This window comes from Sorex fumeus, unplaced genomic scaffold, assembly GCF_029834395.1.
Source record: "Sorex fumeus unplaced genomic scaffold, SorFum_2.1 ptg000122l, whole genome shotgun sequence".
Taxonomy (NCBI): Eukaryota; Metazoa; Chordata; class Mammalia; order Eulipotyphla; family Soricidae; genus Sorex; species Sorex fumeus.
The window spans coordinates 10,605,917-10,616,886 of record NW_026606179.1 but is presented as its reverse complement, the minus strand read 5'-3'; the positions used below and the strand labels follow the sequence as shown (position 1 = coordinate 10,616,886).

The 10,970-nt window shown below is 54.6% G+C and overlaps 1 protein-coding gene across 2 annotated transcripts in view; it reads right to left on the bottom strand.

Moving 5' to 3' along the window:
* Positions 1–4,941: 4,941 nt before the first annotated feature.
* SYT3 (synaptotagmin 3) overlaps positions 4,942–10,970 on the bottom strand; it is a 12,392-nt gene continuing 6,363 nt past the window's right edge. For both annotated transcript variants that reach the window (XM_056135902.1, XM_056135903.1), the window contains 7 exons: positions 10,235–10,598; positions 9,643–9,861; positions 8,220–8,340; positions 7,855–8,026; positions 7,404–7,536; positions 5,526–5,593; positions 4,942–5,087 (listed from right to left, as the gene is read on the bottom strand). In XM_056135902.1, the coding sequence (XP_055991877.1) occupies positions 5,528–5,593; positions 7,404–7,536; positions 7,855–8,026; positions 8,220–8,340; positions 9,643–9,861; positions 10,235–10,598 (1,075 nt within the window). In that variant the 3' untranslated portion in view covers positions 4,942–5,087; positions 5,526–5,527. The remainder of the gene's footprint in view (positions 5,088–5,525; positions 5,594–7,403; positions 7,537–7,854; positions 8,027–8,219; positions 8,341–9,642; positions 9,862–10,234; positions 10,599–10,970) is intronic.

The window sequence follows — 10,970 nt, the reverse complement described above, 5'->3', positions numbered from 1 at the left end:
TTCTAGATTTTCTCCTGAGTCTCTGGGATCATGGCCGTTGAGCAGCTTGATCAGGAGCCAGAGAGGCCCTTTGTGGGCAATGTCTTGGGGTCTCGTTGGGACAGGGAGACCAGGCCCGGCTCCATCCCCATCCCGTGAGGCCCAACAAGTTTCGTCACTGCGGGCCCAAGCCTGACTGTCCAATGGCCTCTGGAGGATGACGGCCACTGAGCCGCCAGGGGGAAACAGGCGGAGGGACAGCACCCTTTCCCCCCTGGGGTGGCCCGGCGACAGTAACCTACTGCGGGGTCCGGACACATTTCTGCCAAAAGCCACTGGGTTTTGAGATTTGTTTCTGAGTCTCTGGGATCATGGTCGTTAAGCAGCTTGATCAGGAGTCAGAGAGGCCGTTCATGGGTAATGACTTGGGGTCTCGTTGAGGTGGGGACAGGACTGGCTCCACCCCCATCCCATGTGGCCCTGCGTGTCTCGTCACTGGGGGCCCAACCTGACTATCCAGTGGCCTCTGAAGGATGGCGGTCACTGGGCTGCCAGGGGGGAACAGGCCAAGGAATGAAACCTTTCCAACCTGGGTTGGCCCAGCACCGGTAACCTACTGCAGGGACCGGACACATTTCTGCCAAAAGCCACTGGGTTTTGAAATTTGTTTCTGAGTCTCTGGGATCATGGCCATTAAGCAGTTCAATCAGGAACCAGAGAGGACATGCCTCCAGTTACATAGCTGAGCCGGAGGTGGTTTGTGGGTGTGTCTCCCACATACCTAACTTTTGGCCGTTTACTTTCTTGGTAAACTTTGCCCCAAGTTTTTGGGGTCTGGCTAAAGGCACAGCAGCAATTTTGAGGTATCTGGAAGTCTGAAGGCGCCATCAGGCTGCTGATGCACTCACCTCACAGGTATAGATTGACCTGCTGGCGGCATCATACCCCCCAAAAATCCTTTTAATGCATCAATTTAATGCTCAAGGCTTACTTCTGGCTCTGTGCTCTGGGATCACTTCTGGTGTGCTCGGGGGACCATATGGGATGCCAGGGATCAAACCTGTGTTGGCCAGATGCAAGGCAAACACCCTCCCTGTGTACTACTGCTCTGCCCCCACAATGCATCGATTTTAAATTCAACGAGCTTTAGTGGCTTGTGATCACCACCACAAACAGTTCCCCTTCTCAGAAAGCTAGTGGTGTTGACAACTTCCTATCCCAGTTCCCTCAACCCCAAGCAACCCTGGTCTGCTTCTTGGCCCTATAGACTAAGGACCCTAATCTAATTCATAAATTAGACTTATGCACTTTTTATGTTCTGCATCTATTCCCCCAGCGCCCCCCCCCCGATTTATTATTTTTTTATTTCAATTTTCCATGGAACCACACATTTCAGCAGGAAATTCTTTTTATTGCTGAATGCATTTCATTGTATGACCATACAGTTTCATTTGGTCGACATTTCGGTCATCTCTGGTTTCACACATCGAGGCTATTATTTGCACAGACACAGAGTTCTTATTCTCACAGGGCAAAACTGGACTGAAACTGCGAGAGCACATGGCACATGTGTCTTGCTCCATTAGAAATGGTCAACTGTGTTTGCGAGGTGGCCATAATGGGGCCCTAAAGGATGGGTCCACAAGCGTGAACCCTCTCCCCCCCAAATCTAGGGCCACAGTGTGATTTGAAAGAAGATTTTGCAGACAGAATGAAGGAGCTCCAGGATTTACAGTGGTTCTCTACCTCCAATGACAGATACTTAGAGAGAAAGATAGGAGAGGTGTTAGGGGGGCTGGCAAGGAGAGATAATTATTACTGACTGATGCTTCTTCAAAGCAAACTGGTGATCAAAAAAAAACCCATCTTTTTTAATATTCGGCTATACAGAAACATCTTGTTCCCTTCTCGGGCAGCTGACACTTATATACATAAGGTCGGTCAATGGCAAAATGACTAATACGAAGACCCATTCTAATATGCTGCGCTCAAGAGTAGCCACTTATCCTCACCATCAATATTAACAGCCACAGAGTAGGAGCACTGTGCTCCTGTTCTCTGTGCCTTCTTCCTTGGGGCTGCCTAAGTTTGAAGAAGCAGACACCATCTTTTTTTTTTTTCTCTCTTGCTTAGTTCCAGGAACAGAGGTAGACACAGTTTCATCTTTGCCCATCTTTGTTCATGGAGCTAATGCATGCAGAGAAGGAATTTGCATGGAGGCTGATTGACTTCAAAGTCCTCCTACAGAACAGATAAACTCTCTTTTGGAGGGGTAGGGAGTGGCACCTCCAAAAACTGCCAGAAGGACAGAGACAATGGCTGCGTGGCATGTGACCTTCCAGCACCAGTGTCTGGGCCTGAATAATACCTTCTTATGGATCAGGTTCAAATGAACAGCGTGTTCCCACAGATGCTTACAGGTGGCCATTTCCCTCCACTCAGAATTACAACTTCAGGGAACAGGGGGATAGCACAGTGGGTAAGGTGCTTGCTTCCCACACAGGCCCAAGCTGGGTTCGTTCCCTGGCATCCCATATGGCCCCTGAGTTGCCAGGAGTGATCCCTGAGCACAGAGCCAGGAGTCATCCCTAAGTACCACTGGGTTTGACCCCTCACCAAAGAAAAAGGAATTGCAGCTTCATAACTTGGATATTTGCTTGGCTTTGCAAGTGTTCTTTATAATGGAAAAGAGGGCGAATGGAGTCCTAATTAGAATGCATTGTGTTATTTTTTCTTTTTCCTTTTTGGATCACACCTGGTAACACTCAGGAATTACTCCTGGTGGTGCTCAGGGGACCATATGGGATGCCGGGGATTGAATCTGGATTGGCTGCATGCTAAGCAAATACCCTCTCTGCTGTACTATTGCTCCAGCCCAGGATGCATTTTAAAAGAATTATAAGGGTCAGGGAGATAGTACAGCAGGATAGGGGGGCAAGCCGGGTCGGATCCTCAGCACCCCATATGATGTCCCAAGCACTGCCAGGAGTAATTCCTGAGCACAGAGCCAGGAGGAACCTTGGAGCATCAGTGGCTCCAAAACAAAAACAAACAAAAATATAAGTGCTTAAAAAGAGACAGAAAGGCAGAGGGGGCATGAGGCACAGAGATGCAGGTGCAGGAAGGACAGAGGCAGACCCACTGGATGGCAGCGCCACCGGGTAAGGGAAGCTGCTGGGCAGGGAAAGAGCCTCTCCAAAGCTTGGGGACAGTCAGGGCAGCAGGCACCCACTGGGCTCCAGCTTCCTGGTCTCCAGAGTAACATGAGAATACAGTTCTGTTCTTCTCAGTCCAAGAGACCGAGTCCAGGGGGCTGGAGCGATAGCACAGTTGGTAGGGCATTTGCCTTGCATGCGGCTGACGTAGGTTCAATTCCCAGCATCCCATATGGTCTCCCAAGCACCGCCAGGAGTAATTCCTTAGTGCAGAGCCAGGAGTAACCCTGTGCATTGCCGGTGTCACCCAAAAAGAAAAAAAAAAGACAAAGTCCAACGGTGGCACCATTTTCCACCATGGAACTTTTGGCCTAGGCTGATAAGGGCATGGGTGTGGGCATGAGGAATAAAGAGCTAAAGGTGACATGCGGGCCTCCTGCTCAGAGGACAATGCCTGCTCTGCTGCCACATTCTTCGGTTGGTTCTGTCATCCAGGGTATTTTCTACTCAAGACCTTTTTTATTTGGTTGGGGGGCAGTCCCGGCGATGCTCAGGGCTGACTCCTGGTTCTGTGCTCAGGATCATTCCAGGCAGTGCTCAGGGGATCCTATGTGGTGTCAGAAATTGAATGATGCCAGGGGAGCCTGTCTCCTCAGCCCCAACTACTGCAGAACTTCATGGTATGGGGTCAGAACTGCGAGAGGGAGGAGCGGAGAGAGGAAGGAGAAGAGAGACGGGAAGGAGAGGAGAAAATCTCATTTCCTGCCCAACACTCAGGAAGCTTCTCTGAGCTTCTTGACTGGCCAAGCCCACACCCCACATTGAAAAACCCCAAATGACAGATGCTCCTGCTCTGCCCCCTGGGGTGGCTACAGGAGTCCCTCCCCCCACCCCTACACTGCCTGGCAGATGGGATGTAAGAATTCTCTGCAGAGGAAAATCAGGGGCACAAAGGGGCAGCCTGTCTCGTAGGAAGAGGCTGTGTGGTCCGTGTGCCCCAAGGGCAGCTCCAAACCGGGTGTGTCTCTGCAGAGCAACTGAGCTCCCCCCGCGCCTGGGTCTCAGGAGCAAAAGGTAAAGTGAGCAAGACTAGGAATGGCAGCAAAATCGCTCTTGTCTCAGCGCCTGCCACTGGAAGTCTGTGTCACACAGCCCCACAGATGCAGCGTTATGTAATCCTGCGCGCCAAAGGGCTGGTTCCTCGCCATCGCAAAGTCCTGCCCAGGATTGAAGGCAGCGGAGAGCGAAGTGGCTGATGACGCCTGCGTCCCGCTGTGCCTGAAGGCCCCTCTCTGCTCACATCGCCAAGTCTGGGCGACTCTCAAGCCTACGTGTGGCCCTCAGGAGCTGGGTTGCCTTTTGGTCCCAGCCATGATAATACACAGACGCTGAGGCAGAGGGACATCAGTGACCCTGTCCACAGTACCCCAGCCGACAGCCAGGAGGTTCCCACCCAGCCTCAAACTCCCAGAGCGGACAGACGTCCCCAGTGCAGTGGGACCGGGTGTGTTTATTCTGGCGTTGATAGCAGCAGCAATGGGGGGACCGGCCAGACGCAGGGTGTGGTAGACAGAGGGGGAGACACAGGTCTCTGAGGGACACGGGGGCTTGGGACATTGACAATCACAGCAGGGACGAGAACAAGGCTTAGGACACCACGTCTAGGACAAACACCAGACAGATAGACAGACAGGATTTGGGGCCAGGCGTCCCCCAGACATGCACAGCGCCTCGTCTGGAAGGGGAGATAGTCACAGGGGAGCCCAAATGCCCCCCACCCTGAACGGGAGCTGGGCCCGCGGCCTCCCACCCTCCCGCCGCCAGGGCAGAGGGACGCAGGCCCAGCGTGGCCCGCACCACATGGCACGGACACTATGGCTTCAAGATGAATTCACTGTCCGCGCAGGAAGGCCGAGGTCCCGGGGGCCGGCTGAATCCCAGCCTGGGCCAGACCTGCAGGGGCAGGCAGGGATCGGCATCAGTGACAGCAGAAGACAGCCTGGGTCCTGCTAGAGCCCCATTGCCAGCCCAGCACCCAGGGGCCCATCTCCATGCCCTTCACCCTCAGACCTGAAAGCCCCATCTCTTCACCCTCCATCCTCAGACCCGGAAGCCCATCTCCATGCCCTCCGCCGGCAGACCTGGGAGCATGTCTCCATGGCCTCTGCCCTCAGACCCGGAAGCCTAGCTCCAGGCCCACTCCCTCAGACCCAGAGGTCCATCCCCAGCCCTCCTCCTTCAGACCTGGGAATCCATCCCTAGCCCTCACCCCTCAGACCTGGTCATTCCATCCCCAGTCTTCTGCCCTCAGATGCGGGGATCCATCCCCAGCCCTCCTCCCTCAGACCCAAGTTCCCAGTGCTCCCATCCTGGGTCCCCAGACCCCCTTACCCTCACTCAGAGTTCTCTTTCTCTGACAATCCTTTGCTTCCTTTGGTGAAGCTGCTCAAAGTCTTTTCCTGGAGGAGGCAAAAACAGAACACTCAGTGTGGGCCAGAGGCGACACAGCAGGAGTGCTACCCAGAGACTAAATGAAAGACTCTTTTTTTTTTCCGGGGGGGGGGGTTGGGGGGTGGGCACACCCAGCAATGCTCAGGTGTTTCTCAAAGCTCTGTGCTCAAAACTCACTCCTGGCAGTGTTTGGAGGACTATAAGGAATGTTAGGGATCAATCTGGAGCCATCTGCATGCCAGGCAAGTGCCCTCCCCACGGTCCCATAGATGTGGCCCCTACTCTTCTTACTTGGTTTTACCTATGTTTTGGGGCCACACCCAGCAGTACTCAGGCCTTACTCTTGCCTCTGCAATCAGGAATCACTCCTAGAGGACTCAGGGGACTATATGTGGTGCCAGGGACCAAACCTGGGTCAGTCACATGCAAGGCAAGTGCCCTCCCTGCTGTCATACTGCTCAGTCCCCTGCAGAATTCAAATCTGGGCTCAGCGCTAAGTCACTTCAATCTCTCCCTGAAGTCTGGCTAAAAAGTGCCCAAAGAGTACAGACCAGAGTTACCTGGGTCCCCCAGTGGAAGGTGTGCCTAATTCGACAACCAAGATCAATCTCTTGGAACGCAATATTTTCAGGTCACCAGAGTGAATGCAGGCAAATCATCCTACATCTCATTAAAAGCCCATTCTGTAACAAATGAGAGCCCAAAACAAAGGAAAAACTTGCGTCCATGTGCTTTTGATGGGCCAACTGTTCCAGAATGCAAAAATAATTGAAAGATTTTCAAAGAAATTGAAGAGTAAGCATATTAAAGTTACATTAGCTTTAAGTGTTTTATTTATACTCAGAACAAAATTTCTTATGCTTCCTATCCTTGGCTTTCCTAAAGCAAAACCATCATGAAGAGTTTTGAAATCTATCCTTGTTTTCAAATGAGAGGCTTGCATCCAAAATTTCTCTGGACAGGACCTGAGAGGTAGGACAGCGGGGAGGTCATGTGCTTGAACATAGCTGACCCAGGTTCAATCCCTGATGTCCCAGATGGTCCCTGAAGTACACACTGTGATCCCTGTATGCAGAGCCAGGAGTAAGTCCTGACGACTGCCAGGTGTGAACCCTAAACAAACAAAATTCTCTGGAGTCAGAGATTCAGAAAATTTCTCTTAAAACATTTTTGGAGGGTGCTAAGGCAATAGTACAGCAGGGAGGGTGTTTGCCTTGCACATGATCAACCCAGGTTCGATTCCTGGCATCCCTTATGGAACCCCAAGCACAGCAAGGAGTAATTCCTAAGCGTCACTGGTGTGACCCAAAAAGAAAAAAAAAGAACAACAACAACAAAGAGGGAAACACAGTCGTCTCTCAGCATCCTTGTGATATTTTATTCTTTTTTCTTATGTTTTAATATAAAATAAAAATTTTGGCTGGCCAGGGGCCCCATATTTTGTCACTGCCTGCTTTTCCTTTACCTCTCAGCTCTGTCCTTTTTTTTTTTTTTTTTTTTTTTTTTTGCTTTTTGGGTCACACCCGGCAATGCACGGGGTCACTACTCCTGGCTCATGCACTCAGGAATTATTCCTGGTGGTGCTCAGGGGACCATATGGGATGCTGGGAATCGATCCCGGGTTTGGCCGCGTGCAAGGCAAACGCCCTACCTTCTGTGCTATTGCTCCAGCCCCCCCCCGCCCCTTTTTGTTTTGAGGCTACACCAGGCTGTGCTCAGGGCAAACTGGATCTGCGCTCCTGATTCTGTGCTCAGAGATCACTCCTAGAAGTGCTCGGAAGACAGGAAGAAGTGGAGGGAACTGAGGTGCACACTCACCTCTACCAGCTGATGCCAGTGCTCCACGGGCTTACGAGGATTGGCCAGCATCTCGGCCCAGTGCTCGCGGCCGTGGGGGTCGGCAGCTTCCGGGCCCACACGGCACACACCAATCACCTCATTATGTCCAATGCTAGAGTTCGGGAGAGAGGCCCATGAGCACCTGGGGAGGGGGCAACAGGATGCCCCGCCTCACCCATATCCAGTTCTCCCCTTCCTGCACACCACATTCCACCAATGCCAGTCCAGATACTTTCCCTGGACCCACCCACACCATGCCCCTTCCCCTCCTCCCCCCAATGCTCGTCCTGATACGGCCCCTGACCCGCCCACACCACGCCCCCTTTCCCGCCAATGCCCGTCCTGATAGGGCCAGACCAGACCACGCCCCTTTGCCCTCGCCAATGCCCGTCCTGATAGGCCCCGACCCGCCCACCCCACGCCCCCTTACCAATCGTAGTCTACCACTGCGATGCTGAGCCCCACGTTCTCTACGCTTTCAGGGGCCACGTCGAACACCAGTGCCTCGTTGTACGTGGGGTTCAGCGTGTTCTTCTTGATGGAGGTTTTCCGCTTCTTCAGACGCCGCCCCTCGCTGATCAGAGAGGCTTTCACGTAGGGGTCTGGGGGAGCACGGTGAGCACGTCCACCTACAGTCTCCTCGCAAGGGTGGGGGTCCCCAGCCTTTACCCCCTCCTCTCAGGCACAGGAGTCCAGACTTCAGACTCTTGCTCCCGGACACTTCCAAGGAGGAAGCCCAGACTTTCCCTCCCTCAGTCTCCTGGGCCCCAGCCATCCCCCTCAGACCCCTGGAACCTGAGAAGCCCGTGAGGTCCATCGCTTTGAGATTAGACGCCTTAATGATGGTCACAGTCAGGCGCCCGGCAGTAGGCAGGTAGCAGAGCGAGAAGTTGAGCTCCCCAAGGTCTGCCTTTTCCTGCAGATGGGGAGGGGTGTTCAAAGGTGCCCCGACTCGGGGGTCCCCTGAACTCCTTTTCATGCCTCCCGCCAGCAGAGGCTCAGGGGGTCCACCCTCTTCTCAGTCTGACACCCCCAAGAATGACCACTAATCCTACAGGGGAGACGAGGGGGGTCAGTGAGAACAAAGATCCTCCACTGAGAAACTCAGCTCCAAATTCTGAACCCCAAGTTCTAAAAGCCCACGGACACCAAACAAACACACCCAGAAAGAGTGCGGCTAGGGTCCAAGCTAGAGAAAGGAAAATGCAAGACCCGAATGGTGGAGGAATGGAGACCTTGGTGAGGAGTGAGAGAGTAATAGCCAGGTTCCAGGAGGGTCCCCTGGGATATCACGGGGTTGGGGTCCCTGGGCAAGGGCACTCTGGGATTAGGCACTGATTCTGGTAGGCTGGGGTTGGGGGTCCAAGAGAGCAAGGAGACGGGGGCACCTCATGAAGGGGGCCTTAAGAAGAGCCCTGGGCACCCAGAATGTTTATCTTACGGTAGGTATGGGGAAACCGAGGCAGAGAGATGGGAAGGAATATGAACCCCACAGATTGGCACTGAGAGTGCTGAGGTCAGGGGTTAGCGAGCTAGGGAGCGCCAGATGCCCAGTAAGGATGGAGACGTGGGTGGAGAGGGTTGGGACTTCAGAGGAAAAAGAATCTGGTGGGGTAAGGGAAAGGGTTTGAGGGGTGCCAGCCCCACAATCTGAATGCAGGGGAGTTGAAGAATGTCAGGATATTGGGGATCCCACTGAGTCTGCAGCAGGGGTGCCTCAGGCAGTGACAATGGGGTGGAGAACAGAAGGACTGGGGGGATACACCTGGCTCAGGGGTTACATCTGGCTCTGCACTCAGAAATTACCTCTGGCAGTGCCCAGGGGTCCATATGGGATGCCAGGGATTGAACCCGGGTCAGCAGTGTGCGAGGCAAGCACCCTCCCAGATCCAGCCCCAGAGAGCAGGAAGACTTGATTGGAGTTAGCAGTTCAGGGCTTGGCAAAGGGAGGGACTGGGGGGATGGAGGCTCAGGTGCTGAGGTCAAAGGGTGAGTCAGTCAGAAGAGAAAAAGAAGGAATGGTGGTATCAGAAAGGTGGAGGGTCGAATCTGGGGTCAGAGGGCATGAGTCCAGGGTTGGGGGTCCAGCCCTGTCAAGGGTGGGGTGGGTGTCAAAGTTGGGCCAGGCACAAGGTTGGATGGCACCCATGGGGGATATGGGCTTTGCTTTCCCCTTATCCCCTCTTCTTTGCCGTATTTCAACCACAGGGCCACTGACCGAGCCTCCCTCCATAATGTCTCTCCACAGTGGGCGGTCGGGGGGCTGCTCGGCCAGCTCCAGGAGGTTGTCCAGGACCACCTGGCCGATGAGGTCGTGCCGGGAGAAACGGTCAAAGTCGTAGACACTGAAGTGCAGCTTACGCTGTGCCAACTCGGCCAGGGGCACCGGGAACTGAAAGGTCTCATTGAACACGGGGTTCAGAGTCTTCCTGTGCACCTGCAGAAAGAAGGAACACGGACATCCTATCTACAGGCCGCCAGCCCCATGATCTCAGACCCTGTGGGGCAGGACAGGGTGAGGCAGATCAGAAGTGACCTAAGGACAGCAGAGGGAGGGTCCCGGGAATGGAGCAGCCACCTCAGACATCAAGACCACAAACATGAACACTATTGCAATCCTGTGACCTAAACTACACTGAAATGAAAATAAAGAATCAAACCCTAACTGCTTCTTCCCTCAGATCCCCCAGCCTCCTCCCTCAGACCCAAGGGTCCAGGCCCCCAGCCTCCTCCCTCCGACGCAGGGATCCTGGCCCCCAACTCGCCCTCTTAGACCCAGAGTCCCGTCCCAGCCCCGGAGGGATGCCCACCTTGGTCTGGAACTTCTTCTTGCGGTCAGGCAGCAGGTAGATCTTGACGTAGGGGTCGGAGAAGCCGTTGGAGTCCTTGGCCGGGAGGTCCAGGGCCTGCAGAATCCGGACCACCAGCTGGTCCGAGCCGTACAGGTAGCGCAGAGCGAAGCTGATGCGGCCACAGGGTGCCCCCGTGCCTGCCTCCCCAGGGCGCCGGCCCGTGCCCTGGTATAGCTCTGGCTGGATCTGTCCAATCAGTTTGGCTTTCTCCTCCCCGCCCACGGCCACGGGTACTGGCAGGGCAGGCGGGCGCTCCTCCGGGCCTGAGTCGGGCTGGGAGGTGAGGGTCTGCTGGGTGAGGGGCCGCGGCAGGCCTGAGTACCTGGGGGTGCAGGCAGGGCTGGGTGAGAAACCCCGGCCCCACCCCTGGCACTGCCCAGCTCTCCCCAGACCCCAACTTTACTTCTGCTGATTGACCTTGAGCAACTTGCACCCTTGGGGCAGTGCCCGCTCTGGGGTGCCATCCCCTCTCCCCTGACACCTAGCCCAGGCCCCCTGAGCCCTCTGCCCTGCTCCAACCCCCCTCAGTCTCTTCCCTCCTGACCCCATACCCCTCTCCGTCCTTCCCTTCTGACTCAGTCTCCCATTGTCCCCAGCCTGTGGAACACTCCAGAAGCCCAAAGCCCCCGCCTCCTCTGCTCCTCCTCCCTCCCCCATGCTTTCCTGGACCTCCCCGAGTTTCCAGAGCTTCCCA